This window comes from Herpailurus yagouaroundi, unplaced genomic scaffold (genome assembly GCF_014898765.1).
Source record: "Herpailurus yagouaroundi ecotype Mexico unplaced genomic scaffold, PumYag 139, whole genome shotgun sequence".
Taxonomy (NCBI): domain Eukaryota; kingdom Metazoa; phylum Chordata; class Mammalia; order Carnivora; family Felidae; genus Herpailurus; species Herpailurus yagouaroundi.
The window spans coordinates 69,380,310-69,404,870 of record NW_024412394.1 but is presented as its reverse complement, the minus strand read 5'-3'; the positions used below and the strand labels follow the sequence as shown (position 1 = coordinate 69,404,870).

The window sequence follows — 24,561 nt, the reverse complement described above, 5'->3', positions numbered from 1 at the left end:
AGGGGCAGAGAGAGAGGGAGACACAGAATTGGAAGCAGGCTCCAGGCCCTGAGCCATCAGCCCAGAGCCCAACGCGGGGCTCGAACTCGCGGACCACAAGATCGTGACCTGAGCTGAAGTCGGACGCTTAACCGACTGAGCCACCCAGGCGCCCCTCCAAGTCATTTTTTGATGGCAGTCATGAAACAGTGTGGTACCTCTGCTCACTGTGTGTGGTGGGCTGACTAGGGAGTGCAGTCAGGGCAGTGAACCAGCATGGATGAACCATCATCCTAACTCAGGGATACTGACTCTTGGAGAGTGCAAAGACAGAAAGTGTTGAAGCTTGTTTCTCTCAGGGTTAAGGAGTTAGTGACTTTCAAACGCTCTGAAAATACAAGGTAGTTCGATTTGCAGGCATTCTTTAACAGGCATTCAGAAAGATAGATTATGTGGGTAGTTTGTCTAAATGAAATCTGTTCTACCCTGAACAGAATCGAAATCTCAGAAATACCCTGAATCCAACCATTTTTCTCCAGCAGGAAGTTTTAGATTAGCCCATAACAGTATGTAACAATTGCAGGCAACTGTTTGGGGGGGGGGGGGGGCGGGGGCAAGGGCACAGATGAGGCACATTAAACTTTATATTCCTTTCAGATCCAATGAAATGACCCCTGATGTTTGACCACATTTCCTTATCAAAACAATCCTGCCGGCCTTTCGTGAGAAAGCATCTGAGGATTGGAATCAAGAAGCTCTCCCCTTGGGCCTCTCCCGTTTCTTCTAAGTGCGTTGTCACCAAGATATTTTTAGTTCATGAAACCCCAGCTGTCCCTTCTCCCCCCGACATTCTTTGCGTCTCTTCACCAGCAGGCCTCTACTAGCCCACATGTACTTCGATGCCTGGCCGCTCGTGTCGCTCTGTGCGTGCGTGCGTGCATGCATCTAGACCTTCCCGGAGGCCACAAGTTGTACCCTGGCCGAGGAGGTGGGGGGGCCTTTCATGTACCGGCTGAACCGGAGAGTTGTGCCAGTTTGGGTTGGCTCCCTGACCAGGCAGCTGAGGTGGAGCGATTTGGGAGTGATGGAACTGACTGCCGCCCCCAGCCTGCGTGTCCCCATTCCTTCCACCCTGAACACCGAGGCTGGCTGGGATCTTGGCAGGTCCCTCAGCGATGAGGAAAACTTGGCTCTTTTCTGCCTCATTGTTTTCCTGCCCTGGGGTCCCAGTGTTTTTCCTTTTTCCCCTCCCAGGGTCATTAGGTCTCCCTGCCATCTCCGATCTGCCTTCCTCCTCGGTGCTGTCGTCCAGGCTCTTCCTGGCTCACCAGCTTACCTACAACACTCTCGCCTTTCACTGTATTCATTCTTTTTCTTCCCTTCCAACTGCCCTTTCTCGTATTCAGTAATACATAAAAATCACAAATAAGTCTCTCTCCTACACTAATAAAAGGCAAATTGTTTTAAATGTCCTTCAAGTTTTCCCCTCTTTCCTTGTGTCTCTCCTCTTCCATTCTCCTTTCTTTTTTTTTAAATTTTTTTTTAACGTTTTTATTTATTTTTGAGACAGAGACAGAGCATGAAGGGGGGAGGGGCAGAGAGAGAAGGAGACACAGAATCGGAAGCAGGCTCCAGGCCCTGAGCCATCAGCCCAGAGCCTGATGCGGGGCTCGAACTCACGGACCGTGAGATCGTGACCTGAGCTGAAGTCGGATGCTTAACAGACTGCGCCACCCAGGCGCCCCTCTCCTTTCTTATGTTCTATCCCTTCATCTTCCTCTCCTGATTTTTCCTTTCTGCCCCTTCGTCTTCACTCTAGGGCTTGGACTGAAATTAAGAATCACAGATATGTGCTGAGAGAAACCTTATCCGGAGCAAAACAAACAAAAACCTGGGCCGGTTTGAGGTTGCTCTCCAAATGTTTATCACCAACTAACAACATAGCCAGGTCAGTCCATTCCCACTAGTCCATGGTCTCCTTGCTCAGCGGCTCAGAACAGTTCCAGAGTGAACTTCAAATCAGGTCAGGTCATGCCGTGCTGCCTTGAGCCTGATGTGAGTTGTACCGTGCAGGGGATGAACAAGGGCCAGTAAATGTTCCCTTGTCTCCAGGGCTCACCACTGCTTCCAATCCTCTGGCAAACCAAATGGAAGAACTTCTCTGTCTGGGAAATTCTGCAAGTAAACTTGGAAGTATTTATTCACTGGAATTTGAACCGGAGCCAAACAGTTCACTCAAAACCAGCCTCCACTGAGCAAACTGACATTGTGAAAGTTTGCATGCATTTGGGCAGTAAACAAAGAGCATTAATGAGTTTAAAGATTTTTTTTTTTAATTTTTTTTTTCAACGTTTATTTATTTTTGGGACAGAGAGAGACAGAGCACGAACGGGGGAGGGGCAGAGAGAGAGGGAGACACAGAATCGGAAACAGGCTCCAGGCTCTGAGCCATCAGCCCAGAGCCTGACGCAGGGCTCGAACTCACGGACCGCGAGATCGTGACCTGGCTGAAGTCGGACGCCCAACCGACTGCGCCACCCAGGCGCCCCAAGATTTTCTTTTTTAATAACATGGCTTTTAGACTTTTAATTTATAAAAAACAAAAAATTACTCTCTGCAGAATGAAGTAAGACCTTGAGAATCTGTAATTGAAAGTATCGGATCCAAATTGGATCTGAGGATCTTTCTAGCTGTAAATGTATATATTTATTACGTCCACCTGAAATATTCATGGTGTGTGCCTCTAGGACTCTTCAAGACTATTGTTGACCCAAAGAATTCTTTAAAAAAAAAAAAAATCCACGTGGTTGGTGAACAGCAAGCCTTGATTATTTAGGAGCTGGTAATGTGGTTTATTAATTACTCAGGCTGCTCACTCCTGCCCTTCCTCTGTTTCTCACTGTCTATTTGTCTTCTTCCAGGGACATAACACCTTCATTAAATCCCATCCGTCCTTGCCTCAGAGGCGTCCCCTGGAAGATATCCCCTCTCTAGATGCACCACCATTTATCATCACCCTTTGTTTGTGCTCTGTCAACCAGTTTTCAATTTATTTTGAATTCAGTTTATGATTAAAATTTAATGAGATCCAATCAAGTGCTTTTCTCAAATCAAGATGCCTCTGCAGTCCTCATCCATGTCCTCTATTGTACTGGAATGAAGGAAAGCCACCACAGGTTTCCCGCCCGGTAATCCTTTATAAAACACAGGTGGCCCGTATCCACGTCTCCTTAGCTTCAAGGTGAAGAGTCTGAAACATATTCATTCCAGAAGCTTCCAGGGGTTACTCAGCTGCTCCAATCCCCTCCCCCGCCCTTCAAAGTCAGGGTTCTTAACCAAGAAACAGATTGTTAAGTGCATGGGTTCTGGTGCTGAGCTGCTTGGATTTGAATCCTGTCTGTGCTGCTTACTGGACATGCGACCTTGGGAAAGTCACTTAACCTCCCTGTGTCTCAGTTTCCCCATCTGTAGAATGAGGTTGACAATCATACCTACCAAATAAGGTAGCTGTGAGGATGAAATAAGTTAATACATGTAAAGCACTTGGAACAATATTTGACACATAGTAAACATTCAACAAATATTAGCAGTTACTACTAATAAAGGGGAAGGTTTCTTTGTATTTTATCAGTGTAATCTGTATCAGCCATTGGTAAACTATAACCCTCAGGCCAAATGTGGCCCATAGTCTGTTTTTGCTACAGCATACTGCTAAAAATGGCTTTTGTATTTTTAAAGTGTTGCTTAAAAACAAATTTTTTAAAGAAGCAAGAGTATGAGACAGAGACCATCTGTGGTCCATAAAGCGTGAACTCTTTACTCTCTGGACTTTTACGGAAAAAGTTTGCTCCTGATCTGTGTGGTTTAATGGGAAGATCTCGGAGATCTATAGGCTAGATTCAGCTGTGACTTTGGAAGAGTACTTAATGTATCTCTAACCCTCTGTGAAATAGGAATGGGAAAGTTATAGGACATACCCTGTGTGGCCCAGCTCTTTTTAAGACAAAAGGCCATGCATATCGAATGTGCCATAAATATATATATTGGTTAAGAAGATATGGTCTTCATTCATCAGGCTCATATAATAACGCTAGCATTCAGGTATAAAACCAGTGAACATAGTCTAGAAGAAAGTTCTAAAGCCAAATCAGTTGTAACAATAATAAAACAGGTTTTGTTTTTTGAGAGCTTGATATAGGCCGGGTTCTGCAGTCAGCATTTTATTTCCATCTTCTTTTATCCTCACAACATCCCTGTAAGACAAATGGTCTTTCCCCCATTTTACATATTAGAAAAATGAGGCCTGGGGAAGTAAAGTAATTTTCTCAAGGTCTCACATCTAATCATGCAGCTGGCAAAGAAAGAATTAAAACGTGGGGAGTTTGAATGTAGAGCCTGTGCATTTAAATACTACATCCTAGAAATATGTGTTGGTTCAGAGTAAGTCCATCTGGAAAGCAGAAGCCACAGTTCACTGCGAACGTGGACATGAAGTCTCTTCACGTGTGCCCTGAGAGAACTTGTTTTGCACTCAGGCCAGGGCGGTATGTAATGGACATGCAGAAAGGAAGGTTGGGATGAGGGAAGGAAAAGAAGCTTTTTTATGAACTGTGAGATCAGAAAAATCGTGTTTTGAAGACTTAATAGGCTCTGTTTCAAGAAACTAAGAATTTAAGGCAGGATGTGCTAGAGAAGAAAAAAGTTGCCAGGAACAGATACCAGCAAAGAGTTGGAGGCAGCTCCGGGGGATTGACTAAGAGCTGTGTGCAGGAAAAGGGAGGAGGGGGTGGGAAATTCTGTGAATGGGACACCAGGGAGCATTGTCACATGGGATGTTGGAACCGCTGCCATCTGGTTAAGAGCTTATCTGCAAAATCAGGCTACTCAAGGTAAGAGTGGATATGCTAAGAGAAAGGTTTCAGGCCAGAGGAGGCAGAAAGGAAGCCAAAGACGAGACTTGGACAGAGAAAAACCGCCAGATTTGAAGAAAGTTGCGGTCAGAATCAAGGGCTAGAACCACAGCTCACTGTCCAAAGGGCAATGAGATTCAAGAGAAGGGAAGTTAGCGTCTTTTGGGTCAACTCAGTGAATCAGAACCAGACTCCCGTGCATGACTGCTTCAGCCTAGCTGTGTGTACTCCAGACTAGCCCTCTGTTCCTGGCTGGTGCCCACCCATTCCTGCCCCCCGGGGGGGGGGGGGGGGGGCAAATGTTTTCACCCTCAGCAGAATGGTCTTTTGTCTTTTCAGAGACACGCCTCCCCTTCCTTCACGTTGGTTCTTAATCTTTGTGAACAGCAGGACCACTCTGAAACTTTTCCTTTTCTCCTGTCTTTTAAGTAGATATATAAGGTATAAAATGCTCCGGAAAGCAAGCGTCCCTCCTGTTCCCATTCCCCACCCATCCAGTTCCCTTTCCAGAGGCGACCGTTGTTCCAAATTTCTGACGAGATGGCATGTGCACACACAGCCTCAGATCGTACAAAGGGTAGCATGCTCTGCACAGTGTCCTCCTCTTTACTTTTCCTAACTTCACACGTAAATCTTGGACATCGTTCCACATCAGTCCCCAGAGCACTTCCTCTGTCTTTTTAGAAAGACACAGCAGTCGTTGTTTGGCCGGACCACAGTTTTTAAAAATCAGAACCTTTCTGCACATGTGGGTTGTTTCTAGTCTTTGCTATCACAAACAAGGCTGCATCGCCTATCTTCAGAGCCTCTTCATTTCGCAGGGTACACCCTTATCCCTGTGGAGGAAATTCTTAGAAGTGAAATTACTAGGTCAAAGGGCATAAACGTTTTAAAATTCTGATAGTTCTTGCCAAATGGCACAGATCACAGAGTACAAGTACAAGAGAATCTGCGTACCTGTGGGACTTAAACAAAGATACACGGGAGCCCTGACCTCACCTCAGAATCTCTAGGTGTGGGGCTTGAGCACCTGTGTTCTGAGCCTCAAAAAGAGATTCTGAGCCAGAAGACTCCCTTGAGTTGAGTTCTCTCACCCTCTAGCCTCTCCCTTTCCCCAGGAATTTGCCCCGAGGCCAGGTAGACTTGACCATTATCCTCCTGGCTGACCGGCTGACCGGTCCCAGCTTCCCCCAGGCTTGCTGAGGGGGACAGGATGTCCACGAGCATTTGTCCGGGGCATTGCCACTCAGGCTTGCAGGGTCCTGGCTGGCAGCTCTTCTGTCCCTCTGGGGAGTCAGAGCCTTCTCCTCTAGAACAGTGGTAGGACACAGAGGTTTTTCCATTTCACTCCAAGTGCCACCCCCTGTTGGGGACTGGAGCACAGGCCATGTAACCATGTGGATATCATGTGACAAGCCCTGGAATAAAACAGGGAAAAATGGAACTATTAGCCGTGGGAGACATTGAATGATTATTTTTAATGTGTAGCATTTTTACAATATTGACATTAAAGACCAAAAACGAAACGGCCATTTCCCACTAATCTGCCCATGACCCTCTGATGCGGCATTTGCGTGTAGTTGTTCTCAGTGACACCATTTGTGTATCAGGGTTTGTTTTGCCAGTTCTGGCAGGGATCTAGCGCTGGGAGGGACCCACGTGGTAGCTGGGAGGCATGCCCATCCTCCACTGTTCCGGGCAAAGCCTGATGATGCATGAACAGACCAGCTCCCTATCTGGAACAGAATACCAGATGTTCCCTTTAGATGGTAGAAACACCTGTATTCTGCAAGCAAGGTTCACGGTCAACTCTGCCCACGGATGGGACCTCGTAGGCATGGCCCAGACTCACCTTGGGGCCTGACACTTAGTGAGCCCTTAATAACTATTTGAGAAGAAGCAAGGATGTAAGGGGGAAGGGTCCTCAAGTAGGGTAACTTTAAGAACTGTGAGTACTTGGTCCACCCAATATTCCTTGCTACCCACCATGGTGCCTGATATTCTCACTGTCAGTGATCCTTCCAGCCACACAGATCTGTACTCTTTCCAAAAACAGGCATCCATCACTTATTCAGTCCACAAATATTTGTGTGCCAGGTACAGCTCTAGATGGTGAGAAGATAGCCATGAGCCCAACAGTCAAAAATCACATCCTCATGAAGTTTAAATTCTGGGGGAGGAGAGAAACAATAAACAATTAAGGAATGTATTAGATATTTGCAGTTATAACACACATTTTGCAGTATGTAAGATGTGATAACTACTGGAAAGGATGGTGAAGCAGGGAAGAGAGACAGGGAGTGAGGAGGGCAAGTAAACACTTGAGAAGGAGACCTGAAGGAGAAAGGAAGCAAGCCCTGCAGACGTGTAGAGAAAGAGTGTTCAGAGAAGACAGAACAGCAAGTGCAAAGGCCCTGAGATAGGGCTTTTGATTTCCTCTATTGGTTTTCTCTCTTATTCTGGATCACAGGCAACATGAGGGCAGGAATAATGGTTTTAAGGCTTTAGAAATACTTTTGATTACCATTCACTGTATACCCTTTTGTACTCTTGAACTTTGTATCACTTGCAAGTATTACTTGTTATTAAAAAAAGGGTTTCATTCAGCCCATGCCTCAGAAGGAGGTTATAGAGCACAGAGTTGGACACATAGTAGGTTCAGTAATTATTTGCTCTTTGAATATTTGATAGTGACACGTTTAAAACACCAAGGGTTGTTTTGCCTTTTATGGTTTACTAATCCCATAGCTTTCCCCAGAGGCCATTTATTGCCGGCTGATCCTTACTACCATCCAAGGGGTAGTTTTAGTTTAATTTCAGAGCAGTTTTAATTGTAGAATTCCCACCATAAGATAGACCTCAGATTTCCAGTTATGTGAGATGGCCACGCTTGTCACTTTTTTTTATTAGCTTCTTTCAAGCCCCTGGAAGGTTTGGAATTTGCAATTTTTAGGGAAATACTTGTAAGGTAATCACATTTTTTTTTTAAATTTATTGTTTGGAGGAGTTGGGGAGGGACAGAGGGAAAGGTAAAGGCGGGAGAGAAACTTAAGCAGGCTCTATGCCCAGCGTGGAGCCAACACAGGGCTCGATCCCCCAACCCTGGAATCATGACCTGAGCTGAAATCAAGAATAGGATGCTTAACTGACTGAGCCATCTAGCCACACCCCCACCCCCAATAAGGTATTAAGGTATTCACATTTAAAAACCCAGGGAGAGGGGTTCCTGGGTGGCTCAGTCAGTTAAGTGTCTGACTTGGGCTCAGGTGATGATCTTGCAGTTCATGAGTTCGAACCCCACATCGGGCTCTGTGCTGACAGCTCCGAGTCTGGAGCCTGCTTCGGATTCTCTGTTTCTCTCTCTGCCCCTCCCCCACTCATGATCTGTCTCTCTCTGTTTCTCTGTCTCTCACTCAAAAAATAAATAAACGTTAAAACAATTTTTTTCTAAACCCAGGGAGAATGTAAACTGTGGCACCTGAATCACATAACAAGAAATCGTTGACAGAGTGCAGGCCTTTTGCTTGCTCCCTCACTCGGGGCACCTCCTTGCCCTTCCACTCAACTGTGGGCCCACAGACGCTTGCAGGAGGTTACACAACACTCAGCCACCCCCTCAGAAAATACCTTTGTGGGGCGCCTGGGTGGCGCAGTCGGTTAAGCGTCCGACTTCAGCCAGGTCACGATCTCGCGGTCCGTGAGTTCGAGCCCCGCGTCAGGCTCTGGGCTGATGGCTCAGAGCCTGGAGCCTGTTTCCGATTCTGGGTCTCCCTCTCTCTCTGCCCCTCCCCCGTTCATGCTCTGTCTCTCTCTGTCCCAAAAATAAATAAAAAACGTTGAAAAAAAAAATTAAAAAAAAAAAGAAAATACCTTTGTTTCCTGACCAGCCGAAGCGCATGTTGTGTGGCACATCCAATTTCACAGCTGTAGAAAAAGCGTAAGACAGAGAGGAAACCAATGGTGAGCACTCAAAAATAATAAATAGCTGAGATATTTGTGTTTGGGGTAGGTTCCTGTTCGTGTTTACAAGTTCTAATCGAGGTAGGTGATGAGGTCTCTTTTCTGCAGAGGCCAGAGGCCAGGGGCACGCACCGCCCAGCCGGCTGCCAAGAAGGGGGGCGGGGGGGGGGGGTCAGCCAGCCGGGAGAAGGGGAAATGAGTCAGGGAGGGAGAGAGGGCCAGCCAGGAATTAGACACTAAAAGAGTTTTCTTCCGGGCCAGAAAACAGCACAAAGGTGGTTTGCAGCAGATGGGTACGTTTGTTACCAAGTGAGGCTAAGGAGAAGTGCTGGAGTTCACCTGGCAGGGGGTGGGGAGGCAAAGAGAAGTTTCTGCCTACAGGCACTGAAGATAAATTTGGTAGGAAATTGCCGGCCCCACCTCTGCTCAGAGGGGAGCACCTTAAAACGGGTGCTGTCAGGTTCCCATTGGGACGGATACAGGGCTCAAGAGAAGGGGAGTTCATAGTCTTCAAAACTTGGCTTAGAGGGACAATTGACGTACATCACGATCTGGGGCACAGCACGCCCTCAGTAAATGTATATGGCTGAAATTCTCCAGGAACCCCAAATAGGCATTTAAAAATCCACCAGCAGAGCACCACCTGTATCCTCCGTATGATATTTGAGGAATACTGTGTACAAGGCCCTCGCGGAACAGACCTCTGGGATGTCTTTTTTTTGTGGTCTCCCTACCACTACACCTGCTCTGGAACTTTCTGCAGGCCGTCAGTCACTCCCGTACTCTTTTTCCCCGCCTGCCTCCTGCCTTCTGCTGGAGCTTGGGTGTCCTGGGACGTCATCTCAAGCAAACTAATGATAAGGGGAGGCTAATTTTCTCTTTTATTCCATCATGTTGATTACGAGTTCTATTTTTACAGGTAAAACCAATATTACTCGGACTGTAGGCTAAAGGCTAGTTTAGCCAGCCTTGCTAGTTCAGCCAGTTCATCACAAACCAGACTGCCACGGCTACCTTGACTGTAAGCATAGTGCCAGAGGGAATTAAGTCCAGAAAACAATCTATAGTTGTTAAGTGGGAAATGTCACTATGACCTTTTCTCCGTGCTTTTTAACTCACACTTTCTTTTTTTGTTGTTGTTTTTTTTTAATGTTTTTTGTTTGATTAAAAATGAAGCAACATTTTTAAAGTTTATAAGGTGGACACTGTCTCCCCACTGCATCCTCAGAGGCATCCTCAAAGGCAGACCAATCAATGTCTTGTGTACCCTTCACACACACACACACACACACACACACACACACACACACACACAGCAGCCCACATTATAATTTCCCTCCTCCATACTTAGCTGTTGATATTCATCTGTCTTCCCATTGTGCTGTCTACTGCATGACGGTCCCATCACATTCTTTGAATCGCCTTCCATGTAAAAGTATCTTAATAAGCACTAGAGCCTTTGCCTAGAGAATGAGTGAACAACTTTATGTGACTGGGGCTTTGAAACATGTTGGTGTCACACTGCTATTAACTGAAACCACATCTTGAACGAGGTCTCTTAAGGCCATAAAGTAGGGGCTCCAAGAGATGATCTGTCTTCTAAGGCTGTGGCATGTTTTCTCTTGTTCCAGAAACTAGGATGAACCGAAGCATTCCTGTGGAGGTTGATGAATCAGAACCATACCCAAGTCACTTACTGAAACCAATCCCAGGCTGTTCCCGGGAAGAGGCATCCGAGCCACCTGCTCCAAATCTAAGGAACATGGCACCCAACGGCTTGTCTGCACCCCAAACCCCTCACTGTTCCTCAGGAGACTTTTCTCAGGCTCATCCACCCCTGAAACTTTCCAATCACCTGCGGCCTGTGTCCCAGCATGTCACCTGCCTGCGCACTAAAATCCTGGAGGAGAGCGAAGACAGCTTCTGGAGGAGACACCCGGACCCAGGCAAAGATTTTCCCTCGGGTTCCTCTGCAGCCTGCCAGCACGAGCCTGAGTCTGTGGTTGGAGCCCTCCCCCTGGAGCATCAGTTTTCATTTATGGAAAAACGGAATCAATGGCTAGAATCTCAGCTTTCAGCAGCTTCTCCTGACACTGGCCATGACTCAGAGAAATCAGACCAAAGTTTACCTAATGCCTCGGCAGACTCCTCGGGCAGTAACCAAGAGACGGTGCAACAGCCCCGGCCCCACAGGAACCGAGCAGCTCCAGATCTGCCTACAATAGACACGGGGTATGATTCCCAGCCCCAGGATGTCCTGGGCATCAGGCAGCTGGAAAGGCCCCTGCCCCTCACCTCTGTGTGTTACCCCCAGGACCTCCCCAGACCTCTCAGGTCCAGGGAGTTCCCTCAGTTTGAACCTCGGAGGTACCCAGCCTGTGTACAGATGCTGCCTCCCAACCCTCATGCTCAGTGGAACTGTCATTACCATTGTCCTGGAGGTCCCCATCATCAGGTGCCATGTAAGTGAACTTCACCTCCTGTGGACATTCCGGGCTGGGTAACTAAGTAAACAAGGCCTTGTGTCAATGCCTCACATCTCTAGACCAGCACAGATAGGTCAGAATGCAGGGAAGGCATTCTGCTTCCCAGAATAGGGGCTTTCCAGAAGAATGCTTCATCTTAGCCCAAAGCCTGTCCCACTTGGAAACTCCTTCTCTATAAAACTTTAAGGAGAAAATGGATCCTTCTGTCTCAGTTTAATTGAAACCTGCCTACAGGCAGGGAGATGACCCAAATGACTTCTAGAGTATATTTTTGTTGTCTTCATTCTTGGGCATCCGGGTTCTTCCCAGCTGCTTCTCCATCTTAGTTTTGGCAAAGAAAGAGGCCTTCAGTCAAAAATGCCGGAATGTTATTGAAACTCTGGATTCATGCCATCACATGAAGACTGAGTTGCTCTTATGATGCTGTTACTTAAACCCCATTGGAGACTTGAGCCACCCACCTCTACTCTAACCCTGGCCACCCCCAAGGACCGCAGTCCCCCGAAACCTGTCTAACTCCTTTACACCTCCAAGCATTTGCCCTTGCTCTTCTCTATCCAGGATGTTCGTCCCGTTCGTGCACATTTGACCCAGTTCTATACCTCTTTTTTCAAACAGCTTTACAGATCTAATCAACATACTGTAAAGTTCACCCTTTACCCACTTAGGTGTACAATTCAATGAATTGTAGTATATTCACAGAGTTATACAACCATCACCTTGTAAGACTTAGCTCCAGGGTCCCTCTGGAAAACTCCCCAGATCACTCCTTTCTTCAGGCTCTCCGTTTCCTTGTGCTCTGCCTGTCAGAACACCTAATATCAGTATGCATCTACTCATGGACTCGTCTACCTCTCCCTCCAGCACAACAGCAAAGGTATATCTTTAATCCATAATTTTCCAGCGTTTAGCATAGTGGCCAGCATACGCTAGGCTCTGAGGAAATGATTTCTGAATGAGCGGATGAGTGAGTAATGTGTATCAGTGCAGTAAGTGTCTCTGGAAGTGATAAAGTCTTAGCCTGAGATAAAAGGTTCATTACAATTCTTGATGTTAAGTCTCTGTTAAGGCTACTGGGAAGTCACAGGGCTGTGAGATATATTTTTCTTAGCAAATAAGCGTGGTACAAAAAGCAGTTCAAATGGTCAGACTCTTTGGTCTGATGCCTAGCTTTGAAATAAATTATAGAAATAATCAAAAATGCTGGGGCACCTGGGTAGCTCAGTTGGTTAAGTATCTGACTTCGGCTCAGGTCATGATCTTGTGGTTCGTGGGTTTGAGCCCCGTGTCAGGCTCTGCGCTGTGTGGAGCCCGCTTGCGATTCGCTCTCTCTGTCCCTCCCCCCACTCGTGCTCTCTCTCTCTCTCTCTCTCTCTCAAAATAAATAAACTTAAAAAAAAAAGAATCAAAAATCCTATAACCAATCACAATTTACGTATTTATACAAGCACACTTCGTATAAAGCCCCCTAAAGTGAATAGAGCAACACAGTAATTCATTAATTCATATTTTTTTTTAAAAAAGGAGGGACAGAAACTGTTGCCCTGATGTACAAAAGCTTGCCTTCTGGAGGGGGAGGTAGGCAAGCCCATGAGTAGATGCCGTACTGACATTAGGTGTTCTGACAGGCAGAGCAGAAGCAAACAGCCTGATGAGGTGCTGATCTGGGGAGATTTCCAGAGGGACACTTGAGCTAAATCTTTTTTTTTGTAAAAATTTTTTGTTTCAACGTTTATTTATTTTTGGGACAGAGAGAGACAGAGCATGAACGGGGGAGGGGCAGAGAGAGAGGGAGACACAGAATCGGAAACAGGCTCCAGGCTCTGAGCCATCAGCCCAGAGCCTGACGCGGGGCTTGAACTCCCGGACCGCGAGATCGTGACCTGGCTGAAGTCGGACGCTAAACCGACTGCGCCACCCAGGCGCCCCTCACTTGAGCTAAATCTTAAAGGAGTTTAGAAGACAGTTGGAAGAAAAAGTAGGAATAAATGTGAGGTTAAGAGTGATGCCAGGAGCTGTGGAAGCAGCAAGCTCGGGGAGAAAGAGGCTCTGAGGCCTAAAGCTGAGACCTTGAGTTTGGGAGGCTGGGAAGTCACTGACTAGGGTTGTAGACACCTCGGCCTGCTCTCTGGGCCCAGTAATAGGATGGGTGTGGTGGCCGAATTCCTTACATGTGAATCACTGAGGCCTGGACCTTGGCAGGGTCAGGGGTACATTTATTTCTCAATGATTTCCAGGATAAAAGGGAATAATTCTGGGAGGATAATACCATAAACTACTTTTTAACATTCTACTCTGTGCATTGAAAGATGATTTTTCTGATCAAAAAAAATCAGAATCAGAATTTTGCTCTCAAAATTGAAATATGCCTAAAAGTTCAATTCATGCTTCTGTCACCTAAATATAATTCCTTATTGGGGTTTTGACATATAAAATATATGTCAAATATATATCTCCTCCTTTCCCTCCTCCTCCTTTCTGCCCCCCTCTCCTCCTCCCTCCCTCCGCCCCTCCCCCTGCATATGCACGTGTGTGCTCTCTCTCTCTCTCAAAAAAAAAAAGTGCTGCATGTATTTTATCAGATGGATCTACCAAATTGTTTTTAAGCTATTCTCCATTGTTGGACATTGTTACTAGTTTCCAGTTTCTGATCCAATAAGCAATGCTAGGACAAACATCATGTATAGGAGTTTTTTTCTGCATTTCTGATGAATCCCTAAGATTAATGTGTAGAAGTGTGAATACTTAGTAAGGGCTTTGTGATACTAAGTCCCAGGCAGTTGCCTTTCCCCGCTAACAGGAGAAAGCCTGGTTATGACAGACAAAGAAAGCATTAACTCCTTATGATTCGAGGATCCCAGAAAGATCTTCCCACGTGGAAATACTTTTTGTGCTGAAGTCTGAAATGACCCCACCAGCAATCCAGTCTTTGGAGGTGAGTGCAAATTGCCCCCTCTGGGCAGACTCTTTTAAAATGCAAACATCTCTGACTGGGGAATCTTTTTGTCTCTAATACCTTCTGATGAGATTTCTCTCATCAACTGCCTTGCCCTGGCTCTGTCTACCATTTCCTTCCACCGAAGCGGTGAGAAAGGGGACCACTGGGGGTCCTGGGGGGAGGAGAGGTGATAAAAGGCCGAGGGGAGAACTTGGACAGGAGAAGGGAATAATTCAGAGACGACATACAGTCAGTAAGCGTATGTAACATTACTAAATTTAAGAAAAATATATATGCAAAATTTTTTAAGATACCATTTTCCTAATTAGATATGCAAAAAGATAAAAACGTCAGAGAACATCCAGTGTTAGTGGGGTTATGGGGCAATGAACACCCCCGTCTACTCTTGGCAGGAGTATAAATTGGTACAATCTTCTGGAAGGCAATCTCCCTATTTATCAAAATTTTAAATGTGCTTCCTTGGCCCCGCAGATGCACTTACAGGATCTATCCCAGGGAAACGCTAAACAAGCATATGAAAACACATGAACAGGGATGCTTAGTAAAGCACTGTTGTATTACAGTGAAAAGGAAAACAACTCAAATGCCGCTCAGTAAGGGGACAGATAAGTAATTTGAGATTTATTTATACAACGGACTACTAGACCTCTGTTACACAGACTAAAATACACATTCTGACTTTATATAAAAGAAAGATCAAGCAGAAAAGCAAGATGCAGTGTTTATCCTATATGTGTTATTTTTAAAAGCTATATGTGTTTAAACACCGTACATTGAAAAGTCTGGAACAATTGCCCCAACTGTTATCAGTGATCATGGCTTGGGGTAGTCAGGGTGGGGCGGGGGAGTGCAGACAGGGAATTAAGAAGAGACAGACAGACTGTCTTTCTAACTTTATATACTTTTTTTAAATTTGTTATAGAAAGCAGGTATTATGTTTATAATTGAAAAATAAGTAAAAGTGAAAAAGAAGAAAGAAAACCCCTCAGGAAATGAAAGTATATAGCACACTAATTTACCATGCCTTTCTTTGCCCTGGCCCCGGCTCCCAAAAGCATCTAATCACAAGGAATAGGGTCAGGATTGGGCTGGCTTTGTCAGGGAAGACTTGTGCTTATGTTTGTCTTCAGAGCACTGCAAGCCCAGAATATTTATGAGGCCCCCGGCACCAATGGCTCCCATGAAGGTCGCTCTGAAGATTAAATGAGATCATATACTGAAGGCACTAGGAAAGTAAGCCCTCAACAACTAGCAGCTCTTAGTTATCATTGTTATTACTCACATGGATCCAGCAGCCCAGTCCTGGAGAGCGCCCCTCCCTTTCCACACTCCTCTCACCGGCACAGATTTTAAGTATTCAGAGCAGGTGTACAAATGCTTAGTTTCATGTCAGGACTATAACGGCACTTAATTGCCAACAAAACCACTTCAAAAGAGCTGTTCACCTAAGGGATGCTCGTGCAGTTGGAAACGTGGTTCTACTTGGCTTTAGAAGAACATTACTTCCTCATCCCTTAATGAAAACATAAATAAATAATGATCACCATGCAAATGGCATACCCTAGCCTTTGCAAGTTAAAGCAGAAATGGTTACCGGTCACCCCTTTCATGTAAAAAAAACAACCAAACAAAAAACAAGTTCAAAGCAGAAGAGGCTTAATGTTTTCTCCCCTACCCCCACCAGACCTCCCAGAGAAGTTGGCCTCTTATTGTCTCAGGATCCCTCCGCTGAAGGTCACCAGAATGGAGATCATGGCTGTGCAATCAAATAAAGCCCATGATGCAAATAACTTGGGGGAAAAAAAAGAATGTATTAAATCTAAACAGCCTTTATTTTACTATAAAAATTTTTTTTGCTTTCTCTACCAAGAATACCGAATAAAATAAAACTGTGGGCATAGGCCTACTATTGCTGACAGGAACCCGAAAAAGTGATTATTCGTATGCTAGAGTGCATACACAATTAAAAGTAAGGAAAAGAATAACCCAGATGGAAGAAATGATAAAGGACCTGCCTTTCAGGAACCGCAGCTGCTTACAGCTGTGGGTGTTCCCATAACAGTTTATGTTGGCCATTTTGTTTCCTGGCCAAACTGATTGCATTATATCATCATGCTTTTTGACAACTTGAAAATCAGATTTTATTTCCTCTCTCAAACTCTTGCAATACCATTCTTAATAAGGAAGAAAAATGTTGAACGTCTTGACTGATCAGTGGAAAACCTCGTTTCGGATTTGGTTTACAAATTCCAAGTGGTAAAAGCCCTAGTGACATGAAAACCGTGTGCATCCAGGCCAAGAGGGTTTCCAGACTGACAAATAACATACAGTCCCGGGCACCCATTTATGAGTGTGCAAGGTTTGTATTTTTGTTCTGTGATGAACACTGCCTCGGAACTGAGGAGTTACCCTGCTCACAAATCATCTGTCTGTCACATCATCCCCCATCTCCTGCAGAATAAATTCTTGTGATGGGATTTTAGGCACCGAGGACAAATCAGTGGGGGAGATATTTTGGGGTGGTAATTCTTAAGTCTACCAAGTAGGTGGCTGCTGACTTGTACGCCTCCCCTTCTCACATACTAACGAGTGTGGGTTTGTGTTTCAAAACAGACACCCACAGACACACAGATTTTCTCTCTTTCTCCATCTATTTTGAGCTACTCAAAGAAACTGTATCCTGTTTTTCTCTGTTCGCTGCATGGCTAGCAGTGGAGGTTCAACAGATATTTGTTGAATGCATAAAAAGAAGTCTGTTCCCTGCCTCCTGAGGAAAGGAGTAATCCCTAATCATGAGTGGGGCCTTTGTGATATCAAACCATGGAAAGGCCATCTTTAATGGTCCTATGGAAGAGAGGAGGGGAGGGAAGGAGGGGCGTCAATGGGACTTGGAAACAGAACTTGTCCCTTCATTTATCAATTTATTCAACAAATATTTGTCCATCCTATGCCAGGCACTGGGTGTGCAGTGATACAACAGATGTGATCCTGTCTTCATGGACCTCATAGTCTACTAGAGAGCCAGATAAGTAGAAATCGGCAAACAAAACAAAGTATAGGTGCTATGAAGGAAATAACTGGGTGTTAGGCATTAATAGGATGACGAGAGGAGACCTGTTTGAGAGGACACCTATGAGCTGAAATCTGAAAGATGAGAAAGTGAAGGAAGCAAGGAACTGGGTGCAGTGAAGGCACCAAAAGCAAGCCAATGGGGCTGTAGCAAGGTGAGCTCTGCCGGAAGGGGAAGGATCCAAGGACCATGGTAGGGGAATCAGATTTTATTCTCAAACTTCTTTAAGAAAACAGAAAATTGACCTCTGTATTCCCAACTAAGGAACTTAGTATGGTACCTGGCAGGCAGCGAGTGTTCAGAAAGTGTCGGCCATGATTATATGGAGAATACCCAACTAAATGAGCAAGGCTCGGTCAGAATAGTGGAACAGAATGAATAAAACGTGAGCGATGAAGAGATATTCATTTACCTGATAAATGAATACTTTTCATTTAGCCACTTGTCCACACAACCAAATTTCACTTACAAAAGGGAAGGCTTGTTTTTGGCTGACCCTCTAGTGTTCAATATTTCTTTGTTTTAAACAATCAAAGGACAGCAGAGAGGACTCTCCTTGTCAATTTTAAAAACAGGTAAGGTGAGGGGCGCCTGGGTGGCGCAGTCGGTTAAGCGTCCGACTTCAGCCAGGTCACGATCTCGCGGTCCGTGAGTTCGAGCCCCGCGTCAGGCTCTGGGCTGATGGCTCAGAGCCTGGAGCCTGTTTCCGATTCTGTGTCTCCCTCTCTCTCTGCCCCTCCCCCGTTCATGCTGTGTCTCTCTCTGTCCCAAAAATAAGTAAAACGTTGAAAAAAAATTAAAAAAAAAAAAAAAAAAACAGGTAAGGTGGATCATTTTCATCTGGTCACGTAAACCGGTGCAAGTTTTTACCTCAGGTGGCCATTTCAGAAATGAAAGTTACAGCTAATCAAACCCTAGCCCACATGCCTTAGTGATTTTAATGACACGATTTGTTGCTATGAGACAAAAACATGTTGTGCGGGAAATAATCTGTTAGAAATCATATGACCTTGATTCAAAGGCTTTTGATTAACAGCACTAACATCCGCTCTCTGGAAAAGAAAAAAACCCTATGATTAGAGCCTGGTAGTCCTTCTAAAGCAAATAAAACATTATTAGCTGCTTATTAACAGATATGGGAAGCAAAAATGGCTGCAAATATTAAAAACTTTCAAGGCCACTGGCAAAGTCTTTCTCCTTCCTACTTCCAGGAGAGACACTAGAAAAACACAATGGACTGCACATAAGTAGACCGTCTAGTGGCTTCTCTTTTTCTGTGTGTGAACTGTTGAATCTTCATTCATCCATTTTTTTTTTTAGCATCCCCGTGTGCCAGCACTGTGCTTGGAGACCTGGTGGCCAACAGACTCAGTCTGTGTTTTCACAGAGCTTAAATGCTAGTAGGGAAGGCAGACAAAAAGTTGACAAGAGTCATGACTACTCAAACATATGATAAACACCATGAAGAAAATAAAATGGGGTGGGGGGGTAGGATAAGGCAACTGGGGGAGGGGGTGGGCCTCTTTGAACAGGTGGTATCTGAGTGAGCCTGGAATGACAAGAAGCTGGTCTGTAAAGACGTAGTGCAATAATATGCTAGGCAGAGAGGATGACTATCTCATGGTCCCGGAGATGGGGACAAGCTTGGGTGTTCAAGATAAAAGATGACCAGGGTAGCTGGGGCTTGGTGAGCTTGTGAGAGCATACTAGGGGCCAAGGTCAAGCCCAGGAATCCAATCACAAAGGAGGATTTTAAGTGCCAGGGGAGATCAGAGGGTTGCCGCTGCAGCTGCTTTTGTAAATGGTCCACTGATGCAAGACTCCTCTAGAAGCAGGGCTGGTCCCTGCCTGGTGTTCTGATGGCAGTGGCCCTTTCTCCCCTTTCTAGCTCCGGAAAAGGAGCAGCAGTAGCAACCTGGCCATCTGGACCCCACTGAAACATCTGCCTGCTCCGAGAAGGCTGTAAAAACAAAATCTGTGTGGTATATCGTGTCCTGTGGTCCTGTGTCCCCACTCTTGAAGGTACTCTCCAAGTCCTGGTCTCCTTTATCAGCCAGGGGGCTGGGATAGATCCAGCAACCTACTCTTTCATCCCTCCTCTTGCCCCTAAATAGCAAGACCAGGCCTGAGCAATTGCAGGACAAGCATCAGGGTCAGGGCCAGGAGTCAACCTGGGTTGGAGAGGTGACAGGAAGGGCCTGGCTGGCATCCTGTGTCAAAGCAGACAATAGGTTGAACCCAGGGAACCGGACCATGTTTGAGAGACTGGCTTGCATGCGTTTCCAGGGTCACCCAGCCAAGTTTCCTGAGTCAGACAGTGGAGACCTGGAGGCAGTGAACATGCACATTATTTGTTTTCTGTCTCTATCTGAGGCTGTCGTTCCCTTGAATGCTCCCCTAAAAACGTCAATGGCTGCTGACCACCAAACTAAGAAGAAAATTCTCTGCTATATCCTCACCCCCCATTTTCTGGTTCCAACCTACCTTATCGGTGACTTTCTCACTTGCTGGCTTTATTTTGCTTTACATTTCTTCATGTATCCTCCCTCACAGCAAACAAGCTTTTATTATCACTATTATTATTATTAATTATTATTATCAGAAAAAGAATAAGGATCAAAAAATGTTTTGAAAAACAAGGTTCCTTCCTATTCTAACTGGCTGTGCCTGCTAGATCATCCAACCTCTTGGGCAGAGGTGGCAGTGCTTAGATCACTAGGCAGTTACTGGATAGTTTATTTTGCTGCGTTATCCACTTGGACCTCTCCGATCCCTCTGTAGGCTAGACCCACCCTTAAGATGCACCCCCACACTTACTGCTTAGATTCCCCACTCTTTTTTTTAAATTTCTTTTAATTTATTTATTTTTGAGAGAGAGAGAGAGAGAGAGAGAGAGTGCACACGCAAATAGGGGAGGAACAGAGAGAGAGAGGGAGACATAGAATCTAAAGCGAGCTCCAGGCTCCAAGCTATCAGCACAGAGGCTAATGCGGGGCTCAAACTCACGAACCACAAGATCATGACCTGAGCCGAAGTTGGACACTTAACCAACAGACCCACCCAGGCGCTCCATAGATTTCCCAGTCTTGAGCCCCTCTGGGCTCAGAGTTCCCTCAGAGGCTTCCTCTCATCCTTACTGCTTTCTCCCCATCCTTCCTCTGGCCTTGAATTCTCTTCCTTCACCTGGTCAGGCAGGATGCCCTCCTTCCCTTGGAACCCTGCTGCTCCTGGGCCTGGCTGGGACCAACTTTCTCTTGGGTTACACATGCATATAAGTCACCACCAGCCCTGGCTGTGTCCTGAGGTCTGCCCTTTTCCATAAATTTTTTTCCTAATGTTTATTTATTTTTGAGAGAGAGACAGAGACAGAGGAAGGGGGGGGGGGGCGGAGAGAGGATCTGAAGCGGGCTCCAGGCTCTGCACTGACAGCAGTGAGCCCAATGTGGGGCTCAAACCCATGAATCATGAGATCATGACCTGAGCCAAAGTCAGACACTCAACCGACTGAGCCACCAGGCCTGCCCTTATCTAACTGCCATGGTCCCAAGCACATGTAGGCTTCAAAAAGAGAAGAATAAAGGTCAGGAGGTATTGCCAACTGGTTAGCTACTTCCCAGAGTTTTCATGAGCCAAGTTTTCATTCATTTACTTCTTCCTTAAGAGGGAATGGTATATGTGCGTGTGTGAGTGTGTGTGTGTTGTGTCCACTTGGGGGAATTCTCTATCTTCCATGGAGGTCATTTCTCCTAGTCTTGTGTTCTGGAAATCTGGGAAATTATGGTAGGAATGGTGGTGTGAGCCGGTCCTCATGGTTAGATTATCCTAAATATCTTATTAAAATAGGGGCCTGGGGGGAGCTTCGTGCTTTCCAATTAGAACACCACACTCATGATTTCACAGATGTTTTTATTAAGGGAAAAAAAATGACTGACCGAAAACTATAAAAAAAAAAATAGTACAGAAACATGGCGGACATTACAGAGGTGGTAGCTGACATCTGGAACCCTCAGTATTGAGACAAAAATTGGCAGTGAGCTTATACTTTCACACGAAGGAGTTAGAATCGTTCTGCCCTGTTCACTTTGCTGTCTTCACCTGCAGGCGGCCTCGACCACCCTCAAGCAGCCTACCATCAAGTGTTCCAGCCACGCGGGCAGCCCCTCCCGGGAGCCAGCGGGCGAGGCCCACACCCTGTGCAGAAGGTCATCCTGAACTACCCCAGCCCCTGGGACCAAGACGAGAGGCCGGCACAAAGAGACCACTCCCCAGGGCTCCCAAGGTATCAGTATGACAGGGCCAACTTTCAGACTTTTTTTTTTTAAATGTTTATGTATTTATTTTGAGAGAGAGGGCGAGAAAGGGGCAGAGAGAGAGAGAGAGAGAGAGAGGGAGAGAGAATCCCAGGCAGGCTCTGGGTTGTCAGCACAGACCCTGAAGCGGGACTCGATCTAACAACCCTGGAATCATGACCTGAACCGAAATCAAGGGTTGGGGCCTCAACCAACTGAGCCACCCTGGCACCCCCAGACATTGTTTAACGTGAAAAAGAAAAAGAATGACACCAGTGGAATCAAGATGTATCAAAACTCTCTGTTGGTTTGTTGCCCAGGTTAGTGACCAAGCCACACAGGGGAATAGACTCTTTGAGTCAGGAGGAGATGGAAGCTGGTTGACAAGAATCTCTTTCCAACACATAGAGCCGCTGGTGACTAGTCAACATTCTTTCGAAGGAATGGCCCTTAAAATGCCAAGTGACATCCCCTCCTTCTATGGTCAAATCACCTGGCCTTTTAGCCCAGAAATAGATTTTTCTTTTTACTACGATTGACTTCTACCAATAGGATATTTGTTTTTTTTTTACCCTAGTTTCTACACCTGTTTAAACCCAAGTCTTACTTGGAAATTTTAAATTCGATTAGCTCCGAAGAGAAGTTTTTAAAAACAAAATTTTTGTTTTTGTTTTTTTATATTAGCATCCACACATATGGAACACCATTATTAGGTCTTTCCTATACTTCTTCCAGAAAACTACTTCTGGTATTTCTTGACTTCAGTTGTCTAAGTTTTAGTCATTTCTCTTTATTGTTCTCCTTTGACTCTTCTTCAAGTTTTCCTCTTCTCTCTCTTTGTTCTTGTTTAAGTTTATTTATTTATTTTGAGAGACAGCACAAGCCAGGGAGGGGCAGAGAAAAGGGAGAGAGAGAATCCTAAGCAGGGTTAGGATTCTGTGCTAATAGCACAGAGCCCAACGTAGGGCTTGATCTCACAAACTGTGAGACCATGACCTGAGCCAAAATCGAGAGTTGGACAAACTGAGCCACCCAGGCACCCCCCTCTTAATTAACAGATCTAAAATACAGAAGAATTTGTAAAAAAGGAGCTTCTTAATTTAAGACAAAATTGAAAAGAGTAGATGAAATGTTTGCTCTTGCTCAAGCACAATTTTTATAGACCAGAGTAAAATTATATTCTCTTTTGAGAAAAGAATGAGACACAAAGGTCATTGTAAAGCAGATTTTTCAGCAATGCAGAAGTTGGTAATTAGTTCAGCAACTTTATTAAAAGGAAAAAAGCCCACTCCGTTTACAATGGTAGATAAGGTGCATGCCTGTACCTTTATTCAAAAGCCCATATGTTCTCAGATTTTCTTTCTAGACAGAGACCTTATTATTCAAAAACAAAATTGCATGGAGTTTGAGGTGCCTGGCTGGCTCAGTCAGTGGAGCATTTGGCTCTTTTAAAAAAAATTTTTTTTTCAACGTTAATTTATTTTTCGGACAGAGAGAGACAGAGCATGAACGGGGGAGGGGCAGAGAGAGAGGGAGACACAGAATCGGAAACAGGCTCCAGGCTCTGAGCCATCAGCCCAGAGCCTGACGCGGGGCTCGAACTCCTGGACCGCGAGATCGTGACCTGGCTGAAGTCGGACGCTTAACCGACTGCGCCACCCAGGCGCCCCAGTGGAGCATTTGGCTCTTGATCTCAGGGTTGTTAGTTGGAAGCCTAGGTTGGGTGTAGAGATTACTTAAATACATATATACATACACACATAAACAAACTTTAAAACATTGCATGGAGTTTAAATAATGAAATTAACTAAAATGTGACTGTACAACCAGATAAGCATGCTTGCAGAAGAAATATCTGAAATTCCAAGAAAACAGACAAAATTTAAGCAACTTACTAGCATTGGATAGGAGAGACAATAGTAATTTTTTTCTAAAAAAAACATTGATTTTGAAATATTTTTAGATTTACAGAAGAATTGCAAAGCTAGTACAGAGTAATCGCTTTTGTAACATCAATTTGAGCCTGCTATGGTCTCCTTGGATTTATTTTATCATTTTAGGATAATGAAAAATAAATTCAGGTAATGAAGCTAATTCTCCTCTTACTGATAAATTTGAAAGGGAACCTTGACACAGAAACTTGCCTCTGTCATTCAATCCATGATATTGTTTTTATATGGAGGTTTTTTTAATATGATCAAAGCTTTGCGGCACCTCTTTCTTTGGAGACCATGTCTGCCTTGCACATACTACTTAGTCTTCCCAACAATAGGCTAAGTGTCTGACTTCGGCTCAGGTCATGACCTCAGGGTTCATGAGTTCGGGCCCCGTGTCAGGCTCTGTGCAGACAGCTCAGAGCCTGGAGCCTGCTTTGGATTCTGTGTCTCCCTCTCTCTCTCTGTCCCTCCCCTGCTCAAGCTCTGTCTCTGTCTGTCTCTCTTTCTCTCAAAAATAAATAAACATTAAAAAAAGTTACAAAAATATTATCAAAGCTTTAACATGTCTTTATCAAATGAGCAATTGTCTTCTATAACAACCAAGCAGCTTTCGATATAAAGGGAATTCATGCAAAAAGGATGTGGAACTGGATCTTCATTAGATAAAAGCATATTTTATGGAGATTTTTTTCTATACATTAATAAAAATATAAAATAAAAATAAGTTCCTCAAACATTCACACTTTAGAAATATAGTAAGTATTCTTGGGGCACCTGGGTGGTTCAGTTGGTTGGGTGACCAACTTCAGCTCGGGTTATGGTCTCACGGCTCGTGGGTTCAAGCCCCGTGATGGTCTCTGTGCTGACAGCCCAGAGCCTGGATCCTGCTTTGGATTCTGTGTCTCCTTCTCACTCTGCTCCTTTCCCACTCACACTGTGTCTCTCTCTCAAAAATAAAATAAAACATTAAA

At 45.1% G+C, this 24,561-nt stretch overlaps 1 protein-coding gene and 1 long non-coding RNA gene across 7 annotated transcripts in view; one reads left to right on the top strand and one right to left on the bottom strand.

Moving 5' to 3' along the window:
- The window catches only part of TRAF3IP2 (TRAF3 interacting protein 2), a 45,461-nt gene that overhangs the window by 2,769 nt on the left and 18,131 nt on the right, over positions 1-24,561 (top strand). The window contains exons 2-4 of one of the 2 annotated variants that reach the window (XM_040474398.1): positions 1,799-1,927; positions 10,481-11,311; positions 21,466-21,643. In XM_040474398.1, coding sequence (XP_040330332.1) covers positions 10,489-11,311; positions 21,466-21,643 — 1,001 coding nt within the window. In that variant the 5' untranslated portion in view covers positions 1,799-1,927; positions 10,481-10,488. The remainder of the gene's footprint in view (positions 1-1,798; positions 1,928-10,480; positions 11,312-21,465; positions 21,644-24,561) is intronic. The other variant, XM_040474396.1, reaches the window with a different exon arrangement.
- The window catches only part of LOC121029909 (uncharacterized), a 43,082-nt gene that overhangs the window by 5,104 nt on the left and 13,417 nt on the right, over positions 1-24,561 (bottom strand). For 2 of the 5 annotated variants that reach the window (XR_005789965.1, XR_005789966.1), the window contains exons 5-7: positions 8,760-8,813; positions 6,876-7,059; positions 5,847-6,307 (exon numbers count right to left, since the gene is read on the bottom strand). This is a non-coding gene — a long non-coding RNA (uncharacterized LOC121029909). Of the gene's footprint in view, positions 1-4,000; positions 6,308-6,875; positions 7,060-8,759; positions 8,814-12,054; positions 12,139-24,561 lie in introns of those variants that run through there. The other 3 variants (XR_005789967.1, XR_005789963.1, XR_005789964.1) reach the window with 2 other exon arrangements.